Below are 18,276 nucleotides of genomic sequence, written 5' to 3' on the forward strand. Positions count from 1 at the left end.
GTATCTGAGAGGTAAATGAGGTTAAAAAAATTAGATTTTAAAGTCAGATTTTCAGAGCATCTACTTTAACTCTCTTAGGTAAAAGGAGATGACTTTACCAAGGTTATATGAGTGCCAGGACAAAACCTTCTAACTCTAAATTCACTACAGCTCTCCTGCCCAAATTTCCATACTTATGTACCAACTCTCCATTTACTCCTATGTAAAATGAGAATAATGATTCTTTCCACAATCAAGATATGATTTCTTTTTTTTTTTTTAGTGAGGCAATTGGGGTTAAGTGACTTGCCCAGGGTCACACAGCTAGTAAGTGTTAAGTGTCTGAGGCCACATTTGAACTCAGGTACTCCTGACTCCAGGGCTGGTATGCTATCCACTGCGCCACCTAGCTGCCCCCGATATAATTTCTTTTAATGACAGGGTTGATAAAAGGAAAATTGTGTTTTACATATAAAAAAGAGCATCATGATAACCGTACACCCTCTCCCTTTTGTTAATAAGGTAGCTTTAGATTATCTTCACACAGAAAAAGAAGTAAAAGTGTCTCTAATAAGTTAAACTTTTTTACATACCTGGCAACTGAAAATATCCAGTATTTGATGCATCAGTATTTTCCATAACTGTCATTAGAGATTTATCACTGTCATATATGTCAGAAGATGAGGATACAAAAGCATTTTCATTCTGCTGTTTCTTGGCATCTTCTGCAATGGAAAATTTAGAGGCTTTTCTTTTTTTATCATCATCACCTGAATCAGAAGTGGAGTCTTTTTTTTGTTTTGCTTTATCACATTTAAGCTTGTGATGTTTTGCCTTAGATACAACTTTCTTTTGAATACTGTCAGATTTTAAATCAGTATCTGACCCTGAAGAACTCTTATTCACCTCAGCAGACTCTTTGCACATAACTGACTTTTCATCTGAATCTGAACTGGATTCTTTGAACTTTTCTTCAACATGAGGCAAAGAATTTTGTCTACCTTTTTTTTCCCACAGTCCTGATGATTCTGCTTTACAGTTTTCATCACTTTCTTCTGAGTTAGATGTAACAAGGTCCTTTTCTATTTGTCCAATTAAAGGTGTTGATTTTATAAGTGGTGATTGCTGAAGGTCTGTTTCTTCCCTAAAAAATTCAGAGTAATTTTCAGGAATAGTCTTTTCCTTGAGGACTTCAATAATTTCTGTAATACTGGTCTCCTGCTGATATTTCTCTTCTCTTTTCTCTTGACTTACAGAGTCTTTCAGTGAGGAATCTGATATGGAAGCAGGAGAAAGCTTAATACATTTCTTTGTCTCTTTGGCTAATATCTTTAACTTCAACCTTCTTTTGCCAACTTTTGAGGGTTCATTTGTTTTTAAAGAGCCATTTTCTGGGTTCTTGTATATTTCAGTATTTTCATCCTTCTGGATATTTACTGAAGTTTCTAGATTCTCAAAAATATGTTCAGGTCCTGAAAAAGGAATATGCATAATGTCTATATCTAAAGATTTAGATGTCCAGGGAAGTTGAAACTGTTCATTCTTAACTTCACCAGTTACTGCTGTTGGAATCAATATATCTGAATCAGTTTTATCATGCAAAAACTCTTCTGTTTTCATAACAACTTTATTTTCCACTTCGTAGTTTTCATCTACATTTTTAATTTTAGTATCTTTCTTAACATTCTCATTTTTTCTTTCTTCAATATTTTCTTCCTTGTCTCTAACATCCAAGCCTCTTAGCCCCTTGTTCAAGCATTCTTCTAATGTCTTATGAGCCTTATTTATATCACTCACCACAGATCTAATGGCTTTCAACTGATTTAACTTCATAACTGGGCTAATTCCTGAACTACTGGCAGCTTCTTCCAAAAAAGTCATAAAACTAGACTTCACATTTGCAGTGTTCTCAACCAACTTCTTTGTCTCTTTAATCAAGTCTTTTAGAACCATGAATGATGTTACAGAATCAGAGTAAGAATCATCTGATTGATGTTTTTCTTCAGTACAAGTTCCATCTTTGGTGGGACGGTGGAATTTATGTGGATGTTCACTTGTCTTACCACTCTTTTTATTCTGTTGTGATAAATTCTCAAATACACTGTCACATACAGTAACCAAATCTAACAAAGGCTCAGGGTGGCAAATATAGCAATGCCACTGACTGTTTTTATCCATTATTTTTGAAATCTCCTTTCGCCCTAGATTGCGCCAAATGCAATTTTTGCAAAACGCATTATGGCAAGTGTCACAACAAATTAAATTTCCACCTTCTGCACACCATCTGAAATATATAAATAAAAAAATGTAAAGCATCAATCCTAGGAAAACAGCTATTGAAAAATTTTAAAAATTAATCAGGAATAAAAATCTAATTTTAAAAACTTAATATATCTGAACTTTTAAAAAAAGATTATATACATATATACTTGGATTCAAGATGGATGAGGAAAGGCAAGGACTCATCCAACCTCTCCCATCCAAACATTTTTACAACTTTAAAATAATGGCTCAAAATAAATTCTGGAATGGAAAAACTAACAAATGTAAAACATGAAACAATATTCCAGTCCAAGGCAACCAGGTTTGGGCCTTCCACATATGATTTAGGTAACAACTGAATCAGTGACAACAGCAGCTGTTTTCATAGGATAAAGGGGTTGGGAAACTGGTCAGACAGAAATTATAGGGGACCTTTAGCTAGCACTAGGTTCATGACTTTGCTGTATACACATTCACCTAACAACCCAAAGGCAAGAATACTAGCATACTAGAGCAAGATAGTTCATAGTTCCAATCCAGAAGAGATCCTGTCTTCACTCACATGCAAGTGTACATGCCAGGAAATCAGTGACCACACCACTCTTTAGATCATAACATCATGGAAATATGGAAAATTTACACATAACCAGAACAATCTCTGATGAAAACAGAACAAAAAATCTGAAGCCTGGAACAATGCTCCTTTCACCCCAGGAACACAGCCCAACTTTAACACAAAGTTAACATGTAAGAAATAGGCTGGAAAAATAAGCAAAAAACAAAAAAGAGCCTAATGAGAAATTACTTTGTTGACAGGGAAAATCAAAACACAAATTCAAAAGACAGCAAAGTCAAAACTTCCATATTCAAAGCCACAAAGAAAAATGTGACTCGGTCTCATCCCCAAAAAGAATTCCTGGAAAAAGCTTAAAGAAAAAAATTTAAAATTTAAAAGTCAAGTAAGAGAGATACAGGAAAAATTAGGTAAAGAAATAAAAGTGATGTAAGAAAATAATGAAAAGTGAGTCATCACCTTAGTTTAAAAATCCATTAATGAGAAAAATTCTCTTTTTAATATAATAAGCATTTTTAATCAGGGCAGCTAGGTGGCGCAGTGGATAAAGCACCAGCCCTGGCTTCAGGAGGACCTGAGTTCAAATTCAGCCTCAGACACTTTTGACACTTATTAGCTGTGTGACCCTGGGCAAGTCACTTAATCCTCATTGCCCCATCAAAAAAAAAAAGGCATTTTTATTTAAAGATTTGAATTCCTCAGTATTTGACAAAAACTGCTGAGAAAATTGGAAGATAGTATGGCAGAAACCAGACATAAACCAGCATCTTATGCCTTATACAAAAATAAGGTCTAAATGGGTTCAAGATTTAGACATAAAGGGTGATACCATAGATAATTTAGGAGAGGAAGGAATAGTTTAACTCTCAGATCTATGGAGAGGAAAACAATTTATGTACAAATAAGAGATATTATGTACAAACAAGAATATTATGAAATGCAAGATGGAAGACTGATTACATTAAATTGAAAAGGTTTTGTACAAACAGAAGCAATACAGTCAAAATTAAAAGGGAGGAAGAAAACTGGGAAACAATTTTTACAGCCAGCATTTATTTATTGGCAACCACTCATTAGGTATCTTAGACAGATTAGCTAGAATTTTACCCTTAACACAATCCTTTCTCAACCCCCTCCCCACCTCCAGAAAGTCCAGTTTTTGAGGAACTTCAGCAAATCTTGTCTGTGAGGAACCAGAAGGAACAAAGGAAATGGACACTGGAATTTGCACTTTTGCATATTCTTTAGACCACTTTCAAGTCATATCAATCAATGGAACTGAATGATGCTATAACCAAAAAGGCTAAAACCCTTGGCCACACCAGGGTGCTCTTTTCGTCCTTTGCTGGTCTAGGAATGAATGCTTTGTTATTTTTCTGGATATTATATTATATTCCTACCTGCACTGCTCATCCGTTCCTTCAGAATCACAGCTTATGTCATCACTCATATAATATTTGTAGCAATTCTAAAAAAGGAATTAACATTCAATTACCCACTTTAAAAAATCTGTTAAAATGTTAACATTACAATATCTTTACACATGAAACTGGGGTGATGACTAGAACCAAAGTGTACCCATTATTAGGAAATACTCCAACAAAATGTTTAAGATGTAACAATTGGAGTGACACCATCTGCTGGGGAGTTATTGTAGGATAGCTCCGCCATGAGGAAAAGGCTTCTGAGGGCAAGCCATGCAGTAAGGTCCTTGGTGTCAGAAGTGAGGTATCAGGAAGTGATGTATACTCGTGGGTATTGTCTATCAAACCTTACCAGCCAATCAACTTGAAGAGCCTCCCATTTCTGGGAGGAGGACGCAAAGCAGGAAACCAATGCTGGCAGAGGGCTTCTTCCTCTTTTGGTTCGAGACACTGGTTTGGTGGCAGGGGACTTCAAGTGGGAGTTTTAGGAAGGCTAGGATTTCCATCTTTCTCTTTCTTTACTATCTTATAATCTTTTAATAAACCCTTTAAAAACCTAAACTCATTTGTCAGTGATTTTAGCCAGTTTCCCCCCAAACTGGTGGTACAGATTTGTTATGGGGGAAAATGGGGTAGGGGGTTAGGGGTAGGGGTCCTTAGGATTTCCTCTTTAAAGAATTACAGCCTCTTGCACACTAAAGCAGTGAAAATAAGATGGTAATTTATTTAGGGAAGGGAAGGAAGAGGAAGGAGAAAGGTATGGCACAAAGCATGTGGCTTTGAGATACCAGTCTCCTCGAGCAGGATACTGGCTGGTCCTTCTATAGAGGACTGATGGGGGGTGACCATCTGACTATGGAAAGTTCCTTTAGTGAGGGAGGACCATCCCCCACTGGTGGTAGCTGGGGAAATTGGGTGAGGGGTGGCTACAGATCTTTCAAGTCATCTCTTTCTACAGGACACAAAGGAAGCAGCCACACCTAATCTTTTCGCCCCAGGGTTGAGGGGACCTAGAATGAAGGGTGGTGATCCTGGAGCCAGCTCGGTATAAACTGGTTCCACTTATCTCTCTAGGGGTATCTGCACTCTGGTTTAGTTTCTCAAGAAGATTCCTTGATGTGCCCCAGAGAACTTCTGGGGTACTTTGGGCCCCATGACAGATTAGAACCCACATTTAGAATTTTAAATTACACAAAGATAAATGTTGTTGAATGTAGTAATAAGGCAATGAAAAACTCATTTTTTTTTACTAATAAACTGATTCAAAGAAAATTCAAATATTTTCAAAGGAAAAACATATAAATTGATAAAAGGAAAATAAATAGCACCCAAATAACAATACAAAACATTACTATAATCATACAATTGGAAATAACAATAAAAATTAGATCCAACCCTTAGTAGTGGCATGGTTGATAGAGTACTGGAAGACTTCAGAAGAAATCCTTCCTCAAGTAACTTACCTAATTCTGAGTTTCTTAATTAGCAAAATAGGTATTATAATAAGAACACCAGCTTCACAGAGTTGTTTTACTTCAAACTTTACAAAGTTTAAAATAATATAAAATGCAATTATTAAAACTACTTTTATTATTACAACAAAAAAGAGATAATTCAAAATATTCTCCTCTCACTGGAAGCAGAGACAACTGAGGACAGAATATTGCATAAATTGTTAAATATGGACAGTATTGGGTTTAGGGTTTTTAAATTTATTTTATTTTAATTAAATATTTTTTCTTGTCCAAAGCAACTTCAATTCTGTGGATTAAAGAAATACTTTACACAGAGCACACTGGCCCTGGAGTCAGGAGGATCTGAGTTCAAATCCAGTCTCAGACACTTAACACTTACTAGTTGTGCAACCCAGGGCTAGTCACTTAACCCCAACTGCCTCACTTAAAAAAATAAATATAAAAAAATTTCAGGAGAAAGAAAATGCCTTAAAAGCAGGTGACATAACTCTAAAATGGGCTTAAATCATTCACATGGGCAACATTTTTCAGAGCACTTCAGGAAAACAAAAACATCTTATTTTAAAAACAACGTGTGTCTCTTCACATGTTAGTTTGTTGTTGTCCTTCATAATCAGAGAACCAAAATGACATCACTATGTCATTGTCAAGGTACAGTGTGTCAAACCGCACCTGATAAAAGCTTAGAAGGCTCTTCCACACGTTGGGCACAAGTAGTCCATATATTAGTTTTCATGTTTTAAAAGGTGAACAGTTCATCCAAACTAATCAATTTATTAATAAAGTGATTTTTATGCAAGTTTGAGATTTATGGTAAGCCACTTCTGAAACGAATTTTGTAGAATTCATATAAATAAAAGGAAATCTTAAATGTAACCAGAGATTTGTTCTTTATTCAACCATTCCAGAATAAAAGGCATAAAAGTTTATAGAAAATAAAATGACCATCCACTTTGTAACTACATACCTTACAAATAAGGACATTCAGTGCAGGATGCCTATATACTGAATCCTTCTGAAAATGGTTCACCTGTTGTCCACAAGCAGTGCAACTCACAATTCTATGTAGCCTTACTCCTAAAACAATTCAATTATAACCATAATCTATTAGCAAATAAAATTTAAAATTATATAAAACACTTGAAACTGTATTTTCATATCTCAATACCTTTTTTGCAGTGTGCTATTTGTTTAATAAGTAGGAATCCTAATTACAAAGTTATACAAACACACACATATATATTAATATTATTCTACTATTGCATCTTTGGAGAAAATTAGGGACAAGTTTCATAAATTACACAGACTAACAAGGTTTATCATTGGAAGGGATATCACTATACATCTTTCCCAATGCATGACTGAAATTATATCATCCATTCTCTTCTGCGTAAAATTATCCAGTAACAAGAAAACTCACTATATCCCAAGAGCAGTCAGTTGCATTTCTGGACAACTGTAATTAGTACAAAATTTTTCCTATCCTCAAACCTTTTCAACAACTTTCATTCAATTGTTTTGAAACTCTTATCTACCAAAATGGCAAAACACCCAAGATTAATCATCAACTAATCTCAGGAGGGAAACATTACTTCTTCCCTGGAGCAGCCTTTCAAATATATGAACACAGCAATCACAACTAATAAACAGAAACAAATGAACTATCCTGTGTGAGAAATAGAAGGGCGGTTAAAGAATGAAAATAAAGTAGAATCAGAATGGAAAACAGGTAACAAAGTTAGGGACTTTAAAAGTCAAATGCTGAGTTTATATATTTTATACTAGAGGCTAGATTAGATAAAAGGAGTTTATTAAGTAGGGAAATAACATGAGTAGAACAACTATAAAGGAAGATTATTGTGACAACAAAGTACAGAGAAATTTTGAGGCAGAAAGATTTGCCTTTGGGGGAAGCCAATAGTTCAGTCAAGACTTGCAGAGGGCTAGAGTATATATTTGGTCATATATTTGGCTAAAACTCCAGCTAAACTGTCCAATGAGTGGTAGCCAATAAATTATAAGCTTTAGCAAGAGTTAGACTTTTAAGCATTTATTAAGGAGAATAAGAATTTGGTAAAGAGAGAAAGGCCTAGATTCCTATCTATTAAAGGGAGAGCACATTTCTAGCTCTGCTCTCCACCAGAGTCCAGAGGAAAGAGTGTCAGACAGAGCGCTACTCTCTTCCTTCTTCCTCCCACTACCCAACGTCACTTCCTGATGCCAAAGAAAAGACTCCTGGTCTTGCCCTCAAAGACCTTCACTTCATGGGCGGAACTCTTCTACAGTAAGTCTCCAGCAGGTGGCATCATTCCAATCGTTACAGTTAGGGAAGGGCAGAAATACAAGTTTCCTCAGAGGCTGCAAACATGAATGTCTGAAAAGATTATAGTAGAATTAAGCTTTGGTTTTTCTTCATTTTTTAAATAGTTAAAAACAAAAGGGCCAAATGATATGGCCATAAGAGAATGGAGAATTAAAAAAGGAGACCCCAGTCAGATTAGGGTTTAGAGACAGGTGACATAATAATGGAATGGAACAGCAAAAAACAACAAAGATAGAAGAACCAAGAAATGTCACAAAGACCCACTGATGAGAGAATATACAGAAATTGACCAACAATACCATGGTGGATAAGAATTTAAGAAGAGAAGAAAATTTGGCTGATCAGCTAACTTTAAAGAAAATATGTTCAGTTGATTAATGAGGCCGGAAGACAGAAAGCAATAGGCTTTCTGAAAGAAGTAATCATAATAAAGTAGTGAGAGTAAACTAGTAATCTAGATCCTTAACAAAGACCTAGAGAATGTATCAGATTAAAATTTGATCAGCAAGGCAAAGTACACACAGTGATTTCTTTTCTGGGTAAACCCAGGAACTAAATGAACACTACTCCAGAGTACTTTTTACACAAATAAAATCAGATCTAAACAACTGAAAAAATATCAAATGTTTATGGGTAGGCTGAACCAAATAAAAATAAAAATTCTACCTGTAATAATTTACTCATTCAGTGTCATACCATAGAGCTGGAAAAAATAGTAACACAATTCATCTGGAAGAACAAATTGTGAATAACATAAAGGGAATGAATTAAAAAATGGAAAGAAGGGTGTCCTAGACAGATCAAAAACTGTATTATAAAGCAGCAATCATTAAAATTATTTGGTTATTGGCACAGCTAGATGGCACAGTGGATAGAGCACTGGCCCTGGAGTTAGGAGGACATGAGTTCAAATCTGGCCTCAGACACTTAACACTTACTAGCTGTGTGACCCTGGGCAAAGTCACTTAACCCCAATTGCCTCACTAAAAAAATCAATGGAATAGGTTAGGTTGGGAAAACAGTATGGCAGAAATTAGGTATAGAACAACACTGTATACCAAACTAAGGTCAAAATGGGTACATGGTTTAGACATAAAAGGTGATGCCACTGAAAAATTAGAAGAGTAAGGAATAGTTTATTTATCATATCTATGGAGAGGGAAGAATTTATGACCAAAGATGAGATAGAGAACATCATGAAATGCAATACAGGTCATTTTGATTACTTTAAATGAAAAAGGTTTTGCACAAACAAAACCAATGCAACCAAGATTACAAGAGAAGCAGAAAGCTGAGAAACAATTTTTACAGCCAGTATTTCTGATAAAAGCTTTATTTCTCAAATATATAGAGAACTGAGTCAAACTTATACAAATACAAGTCCTTACCCAATTGAGAAATGGTCAAAGGATAGGAACAGGCAGTTTTCAGATTAAGAAACGAAAGCTGATAAAGGCCTCATTTCTAAAATATATAGGGAACTAAATCAAATTTATAAGAATCCAAGTCATTCCCCAATTGAGAAAGGGTCAAAGGATATGAACAGGCAGTTTCCTAATGAAGAAATCAAAGCTATCTATTGCCATATGAAAAAATGCTCTAAATCACTACTGATTAAGAGAAATGCAAATTAAAACAACTCTGAGATATCACCTGACACCTATCAGATTGGCTAATACTACAAAAAAGAAAAATAATAAATGTTGGAGAAACTGTGGGAAAACTGGAACACTAATGCATTGCTGGTGGAACTGTGAACTGAACCAACCACTCAGGAGAGCAATTTGGAATTATGCCCAAAGGTCTATAAAGCTGTGCATACCCTTTGACCCAGCAATACTACTTTTGGGTCTTTTTTCCAAAGAGATTAAAAATAGAGAAAATGACCCGCATGCACAAAAATATTTATAGCTGCTCTTTTTGTGGTGGCAAGGAATTGGAAATTATGGGGCTGCTCATCAATTGGGGACTGGCTGAACAAGTTGTGGTATATGAATGTAATGGAATTCTATTGTGCTGTAAGAAACGATGAGCAGAGGGCAGCTAGGTGGTGCAGTGGATAGAACATCGGCCCTGGAGTCAGGAGTACCTGAGTTTAAATCTGGCCTCAGACACTTGGTTGGCACTTACTAGCTGTGTGACCCTAGGCAAGTCACTTAACCGCAATTGGGAGGGAGGGAGGGAGGGAGGGAGGGAGGGAGGGAGGGAGGGAGGGAGGGAGGGAGGGAGGGAGGGAGGGAGGGAGGGAGGGAGGGAGGGAGGGAGGGAGGAAGGGAGGAAGGGAGGAAGGGAGGAAGGGAGGAAGGGAGGAAGGGAGGGAGGGAGGGAGGGAGGAAGGAAGGGAGGAAGGAAGGAAGGAAGGAAGGAAGGAAGGAAGGAAGGAAGGAAGGAAGGAAGGAAGGAAGGAAGGAAGGAAGGAAGGAAGGAAGGAAGGAAGGAAGGAAGGAAGGAAGGAAGGAAGGAAGGAAGGAAGGAAGGAAGGAAGGAAGGAAGGAAGGAAGGAAGGAAGGAAGGAAGGAAGGAAGGAAGGAAGGAAGGAAGGAAGGAAGGAAGGAAGGAAGGAAGGAAGGAAGGAAGGAAGGAAGGAAGGAAGGAAGGAAGGAAGGAAGGAAGGAAGGAAGGAAGGAAGGAAGGAAGGAAGGAAGGAAGGAAGGAAGGAAGGAAGGAAGGAAGGAAGGAAGGAAGGAAGGAAGGATGAGCAGGAAAACCTGGAAGGACTTGTGCATGAACTGACGATCATTGAGATGAGCAGAACCAGGAGAACATTGTACACAGTATCATCAAGATTGTGTGTTGATCAACTGTGACAGACTAGATTCTTCTCACCAGTGCAATGGTACAGGAGAGTTCCAGGGGACTCATGATGGAAAGGGACCTCCAAATTCAGAAAAAAAAAAAAAACAGTTGTGGAGTATGGATGCTGATTGAACCATACTATTTCTTTTGTTTTTGGTGCTGTTGGTTTTTTTTTTTGAAGTTTTTCCTTTTTGCTCTGATTCTTCTCTTATAACATGACTAATGCAGAAATATGCTTAATGTTATTATATATATATATATACACATATATATATACACACACACACATATATATATATATATATATATATATATATATATATATATATATATATATATATATATATATATATATATATATATAACCTGTATCAGATTACAGGCTGTCTGGGGGAGGGGGGGAGGGAGGGGAGAGAGGGAGAAAAATTTGAAATTTGAAATCTTATATAAACAAATGTTGAAAACTATCTCTACATGTAACTGGAAAATAATCATAATACTTTTATTCAAAAATAAATAAATACCAAAAAAAGTAATTAAAGCTAACTATAGCCATATGAAAAAATGTCTCAATCACCACTGATTGGAGAAATGCAAATTAAAACTACTCTGAGAGAGGCAGCTAGGTGGTGCAGTGCATAGAGCACCGGCCCTGCAGTCAGGAGTACCTGAGTTCAAATCCGACCTCAGACACTTTAACACTTACTAGCTGTGTGACCCTGGGCAAGTCACTTAACCCCAACTGCCTCACTAAAACAAAAAAACAACAAAAAAAAAACCCCACTACTCTGAGGTACTACCTCATACCTATCAGATTGGCTAATATGACAAAAAAGGGAAATGACAAATGTTGGGGAAGGTATGGGAAAACTGGAACGGTAATGCACTATTGGTGGAGCTGTAAACGGATCCAACATTCTGTGGTAAAAAAAATGAAAGTTTTTCTTAATAGTCTGTTAACAATAACTGAAAGATACCAGTTTTTTGAAGGACCACCCTTTCGGGGAGGAGACCATGACAAACCGCCAGTCCCTCTGCTAAGCACTCCACTTCTGGGGTGCGAGCATAAAAGGCAAGGAGAGAACGGAAGTGATGTCTTTTTCCGCTGCACACACAGACGCTAACTCAGGTTCAGCTTGGCCTGGTTCTCCATAACAGCACGAGCTTGACGGGGCTCTCAGCCTCAGAGGTGGCCTTGGGTTTTTGGTGAGTTCTATATGGGTTTTTGGTGAGTTCTATACAGGTTTATAGACTAAGCTTAGATCTAAGACTATTTGTTTGTATTTCTACTTTCCTATCTCTCTAATCAACATCACCTTGTAATTCCGAAACAATAAAAGACCTAACTAAAGATCAGAGGCTTCTTCCACTTACTGGTCTGGGAGATAAATAACGGAAAGGTTAAAGGGGAGTTTTATGCTCTTGTATCCAATTTTAAATCTCACAGTTCTGGAGAGCACTTTGGAACCAAAGGGCGATGGGGCTGTGCATACCCCCTTTTTTTTTTGGTGGGGCAATGGAGGTTAAGTGACTTTCCCAGGGTCACTCAGTTAGTGTCAACTGTCTCAGGCCAGATCTCAGGTCCTCCTGCACCAAGAGCAGGTGCTTTATCCACTGCACCTCCCAGCTGCCCCATTGCATACCCTTTGACCCAGTAATACCACCACTAGGTCTGTATCTCAAAGAGATCATAAAAAAGGAAAAAGGACCCAAATGTAAAAAAAATATTTATAGGGGCAGCTAGGTGGCGCAGTGGATAGAGCACTGGAATCAGCAGGACCGGAGTTCAAATACAGCCTTAGACACTTGACACTTACTAGCTGTGTGACCCCGTGCAAGTCACTTAACCCCAATTATCTCACCAAAAAAAAAAATTATAGCAGCTCTCTTTGTGGTGGCAAAGAAATTGGAAATTGAGGGGATGTCCATCAATTAGGGTATGACTGAACAAGCTGTGGTATATGAATGTAATGGAATACTACTGTGCTATAAGAAACGATAAGCAGTGGGCAGCTAGATGGTGCAGTGAATAAAGCACTGGCTCTGGATTGAGGAGGACCTGAGTTCAAATCAGGACTCAGACATTTGACACTTATTAGCAAAGTCACTTAACTCTCACTGCCCTGCAAAAAAAAAAAAAAAAAGAAAGAAAAAGAAAAAAGAAATGATGAGCAGATGGATTTCAGAAAAACCTGGAAAGACTTACATGACTTGATGCTGAGGGAAATGAGCAGAACCAAGGGAACACTGTACACAGTATCTACAACACTGTGTGGTGATCAATAGTGATAGACTTAGCTCTCCTCAGCAAAATACTCATGGTGGAAAATGCTCTCCACATCCAGAAAAAGAACTATGGAGTCTGAATGTACATTAAAGCATAATTTTTTTTGTTTTTTCTTTATCATGGGTTTTGCCTTTTGTTCTGATTCTTATCTCACAACATGACTTATGTGGATATATGTTTAAAATTATTTATTTTTTACTATATAACATTTATCAATGATTGCTTGCTGTCTTGGGAAGAGGAGGGAAAGGATGAAGGGGGAAAATTTGGAACTCAAAATCTTACTAAAATGAATGCTAAAAACTATTTTTACATGTAATTGGAAAAAAAATACTACTAAGTTACAAAAGATTTTTAAAAGTTAGACACAATACAAATGCAAAGTATTTTACTTAAAAGTATGATATCATATGTTAACCTGGAAATTAAGGAAACAATCAATATAGGAGAAAATAAGCAGAGGAACTATAGCTCGTGGCATCACAAAGCTCAGAAGCTAGGAATACCCAAAGAAGGGAACAGAGGACAGGGTTTTTAATAGGGTAACAGAACAAAAGGGAACCAAAAGATTGCTCCAGAGTGACAAATAGCTAATTAATGTAAATGAACCTTTGACAAAAGAAATAATAGAAGAGCTCCTAATTTAAGTATAGGTATTACTGACTCTGAATAGAAACTACTTAATGTAGATGGACCCTTTTTACATAATAATATAAAGTCCAAGGAGTAAGGTGGGGGAACATTGGGAGGGAATAAGTTGCTTGGGGAAAGGTCCATAAATCCATCAAGAGTGTGGAAATGACAAAGACAGTCAACCCCAGGCAATTCATTTGCCTGGGAAAGAGGGGACTGGGTAGGGAATCAGTTCTCAGTAAATTTTGCAGTTCTCACATATGACATCACATATCATACTTAAAAGCAGATATCCAAAATGTTGCACTTTTTTGGTAGTCTAGTTTTGCACAACATGGGGAGTTAACATCTTATGAATAATTTTTAATTTTTACAAAATTCTTCTGTTACCTTTTATTTTTATTATGCATTCATTTCCAGCTGCAACCCCTCCCCACTGAACAGGACATCACTTCTAGCAGTGAATAATTGTGAGGGAAAAATCCATCCTCTTCTCAATAATTCTCAGGAATTCAGCAGCAAAGTGACAAAGGCTTTATTTTCTTCTCCTAAGGAGGCACCCTAGTGGGCAGCTAGTGGATATCCAAAAAGGCCCTGTTTTATACCCTAGTCCCTAACTCAAATGGACCTTCCCCTTTTTCATCACTGGTCGGGGTTACAATCTATGCGCAAAAACTCTAATGGGACGCAGTATTCACACCCCTCTTCCTTGTATGGGCATAACTCAGGAGTGGACCTTGTACTTCCTTATATGGACAGAACTCTGGAGAGGACCTAAGGCTCCTTGAGGGGGAGGAGGGGATCTGAGACCTTTGTCCTACAAACAGGTCAGGGGGAGTATGACTGACTGTTATATCCACATTGAGAGGAGACAACTACCCATTTCTCACAATAATAAAAGCAAACCAGCCACTCTACCAAAAATATCAATCAAGTTATTAATTATGGAAAATATTCCATTTCATTTTTTTGCTGTTCTTTCCATTTACACTATGGTAGCCACTTTATATTAGTTTGCATCTTCCCATGACCTTCTATATTCTTTATATTATTTTTACAAATTGGACTTTGAAATTAATTTTCTTCTAAAACTACTCACCAACATGTTTTTTGAGAGCTTCAGTTTTCATTTTACTTTTCTTGCTAACTTCAGGCTGCTGAATATCCTTGTCTTTCTTCATCACTGATTCTGATTGTACAACCAAATTACCTACAATTTGACATTAATAATCATTATGCAAGAACACTGCCTAGAATCAACCCTAAATGTTGGAAGAAAAAACAAAATGATGAAGCAAAATGGCAAATTTATAGCAAGATGCTACAAGACTTCATTGCAACCTAACTGCCCCTAAATGCTTATAATATGTTTATGAGTTTATCTTTTAATAATTTCTAAAACAATAGCAAACACTGGTGATAAAAATAGAAAAGCAAGTCCCTAATCCCCAGATGTTCCCATTCTAATCAGGATACAACATAGAAGATTGCATCTGTAAATTAGATAAATAGGCCCACTGATATTTAACAGCAAGGTTTCCCTTCCCCCATCACTTCTGTCTTTTGGTTCCCCTAGGTTCACCTAAAGTCTTATTTTCTTCAAGAAGCTTTTCTTGGTACTAATCTTAGTGTTATTCCTCTGAGACTACTTCCAGTTTCTGCTACATGTATTTTCTTTGTACATAGTTGTCTGGATGTTTTCTTCAATGTTAAAATGTGAATTCCTTGAGAGCAAGAACTTTTTTTTGATCTGGTTGTTTATTTAGAGGTTTTGACTATCCACTAATTCATATAAGTCTTTCCAGGTCTTTCTGAAATGATCCTGCTTGTCATTTCTTATAGCAAAATAATATTCCATCACAATTACATATCACAGCTTGCTTAGCCATTTCCCAAGTGATTAAGATTAGCCATTCATTTTTATTTATTTATTTTTTTAAGTGAGGCAATGGGGGTTAAGTGACTTGCCCAGGGTCACACAGCTAGTAAGTGTTAAGTGTCTGAAGCTGGATTTGAACTCAGGTACTCCTGAATGCAGGGCTGGTGCTTTATCCACTGCACCACCTAGCTGCCCAAGATTAGCCATTCTCTCTCTCTCTTTTTTTTAAGATTAGCCATTCTTAAGAGGTGTACATCTAGGAAAAAATGTGCAGATCTACAATTCTAGTAAATTTTCTATCAATAACTAGTAGTATTAATTTTCTATTTTTTTCTTTTTTTAGTGAGGCAATTGGGGTAAAGTGACTTGCCCAGGGTCACATAGCTAGTAAGTATTAAGTGTCTGAGGCCACATTTGAACTCAGGTCCTCCTGACTCCAGGGCTGCTACTCTATCCACTGCGCCACCTAGCTGCCCCTAATTTTCAAATATGTATAGAAATAAAATACAACTTACCTTGAGTAAAGCTTTTCATAACATGAATATCTGAATTTTCACCTGACTGAAATTTATTTACAGATTCATCCACAATCTGTCCATTGTCAGAGTCAACATGTTTTTTAACAACTTTAAGTTTCCTAAAAAAAATTTAAAATCTATGTAACTTAAGCCAAATGAACAAGGTAATATTGAACTACAAGTTTTCAGAAAATTGGCTTCCCTAGTGATATTGTTAATAAAGCTGATACAACCTTCTATGCATGGCCATCCTTAGTAAGTTTGTACTTTTTTTTTTTTTTAATTCATTTATTTTGGTCAAAACCACCAACTAACCTTTTTAAGCATGTTGGCTTCAAGGGTTCCATTCCTTCAGAATGACCACAACCCTAAAAAAAAAATCAAATATAAATGTCAAAGAATTCATAGTTGTTTTTGTTTTTCATTCATGTCCAACTTTTTGTGATCCTATTTGAAGTTTTTTATGGTAAAGATACTGCATTGATTTGCCATTTCCTTATTCAACTTGATGTAGGAGGCAAAAACCCTCAGGAAAATCTAAGATCCAAGCTCTAATTCAGATTTTTTTAAAAAGGTACCCATCTTTGGGGTTGGCTCAAGCCCCCAAGAACTCCAAATTAGGATAAGCTCTCCCCTGCACCTCCCAAAGGCGGAAAACATTACAATGAGTAGGACAGGCACTCCCTGTACCTCCCTAAGGTGGAGATTATCATAATGAGACTGATCATCAATTTATCCATACTATAAATATAACTGTCTTTCTTTTCCTTATTTGAGAGATACCTTTCCACTTTTCTGGTTCTCTCCCTGTGGTCATTCACAGTATTGCAATAAAACTTGGGAAACGAAGTCACTGCGTCTTGTAATTCTTTTGGCACGACTCTTGATCAATTTTACCCTAATTCCATCCCACATCAAACTCATTTTACAAATGAGGAAATGGAAGCAAACAGGAATAGATAACTTTCCCAGGGTTACACAACTCTGAGGCCAGATTTTTTTGAAATCAGGAAGATGAATCTTTCTGGCTCTAGGCCCAGTGCTCTGTACATTGCCAATCAGAGAAATTCAGGAGGCTACTGTAACTGGTCAAAGAGCATGCACTGGAGAGTAAGGATTATGAATGGTAGATGGTGGCTTAGTTATGAGAAGGGGAAACATATTTGAGATACTGAGGGCAACCCTTTGGATATAGAGAGTGAAGAGACTGAGGAGTCCAGAATGACTACTAGGCTGTGAGTTCTTCCTACCACTTGTTCTTTTCCTTTGTCCATTTTCCAGTCTTTTCCCTACTGCATCTAAACTGGTGCTGGGGAAACAAACCTACTGACATTAAACTGCAGGGATACACAAAATCATCTATCCAGACTATCTCCAATCTGCCTATACTTATTCTTACCACTGTCTTACTATTTGTTTTGGTATTTATAGTGTTGAAAGCAGAAATCCTTGCTTTATCCTATGTTTTATTTGGAAGGTCTCAAAAAGTTTATAATAATTTAATATTGATTCCTATGACTGTCAGTTACTCTTATTTTAGTTGTAACTGCCTTATCCCCTTTATTAACACTCAAACAGTTCTAGAAATGCTATAATAAGGATAAGCATTAACATAGTTTTGATTAAATTTTATTTGAGCTTGTATGGAGTTTGAGAATCCAAATTTCAAAAGGGAGCTGCCTGGCTAGTTTCTTCACATATTCACATCCCAGGAGACCTCTTTATCTTTGTTTTTAATTGTACAATTTTAATTACAAATGATAATAGAATTTTTTAATGTTTTAATTTGTATTCAGAGAAAATATACTTACTTCACCCAGATTTTCCATTGCAAAAGATCACCACAGAGCTCCAGTTTTTAATCTAGAAAGAACATGCAAGACTAAAATAAACCAAGTCACATCGTAAAATGTTTAAGAAAATTTTAAATAAAATGAAACTAGGAGCTAATTTACAAATTATTAATTTTAAGCAATTCAGTATTTTGATTGAAAAAAAACCCCAAAAATTAGATTACTAGAAATAAAAAGAAAAGGCGAAAAAAAGAAATCAATTATCAAAGTCATTTCATTGGATTACATGCCAATAAAAAGACATTTTGAATCAAGTAAATGAGTATTTTTGAA

General features: G+C 36.5%; 1 protein-coding gene across 1 annotated transcript in view; it reads right to left on the reverse strand.

The window, feature by feature from the left end:
• LOC122733605 (transcriptional regulator ATRX-like) overlaps positions 1-18,019 on the reverse strand; it is a 96,656-nt gene extending 78,637 nt beyond the window's left edge. Inside the window, exons 1-7 of the mRNA XM_043974156.1 lie at positions 17,962-18,019; positions 16,466-16,518; positions 16,148-16,269; positions 14,853-14,963; positions 6,682-6,791; positions 4,216-4,283; positions 573-2,263 (exon numbers count right to left, since the gene is read on the reverse strand). Coding sequence (XP_043830091.1) covers positions 573-2,263; positions 4,216-4,283; positions 6,682-6,791; positions 14,853-14,963; positions 16,148-16,269; positions 16,466-16,518; positions 17,962-17,979 — 2,173 coding nt within the window. The 5' untranslated portion in view covers positions 17,980-18,019. The remainder of the gene's footprint in view (positions 1-572; positions 2,264-4,215; positions 4,284-6,681; positions 6,792-14,852; positions 14,964-16,147; positions 16,270-16,465; positions 16,519-17,961) is intronic.
• Between the last annotated feature and the right edge of the window lie 257 nt (positions 18,020-18,276).

The sequence above is a fragment of the Dromiciops gliroides genome, chromosome X, assembly GCF_019393635.1.
Source record: "Dromiciops gliroides isolate mDroGli1 chromosome X, mDroGli1.pri, whole genome shotgun sequence".
NCBI classification, from domain to species: domain Eukaryota; kingdom Metazoa; phylum Chordata; class Mammalia; order Microbiotheria; family Microbiotheriidae; genus Dromiciops; species Dromiciops gliroides.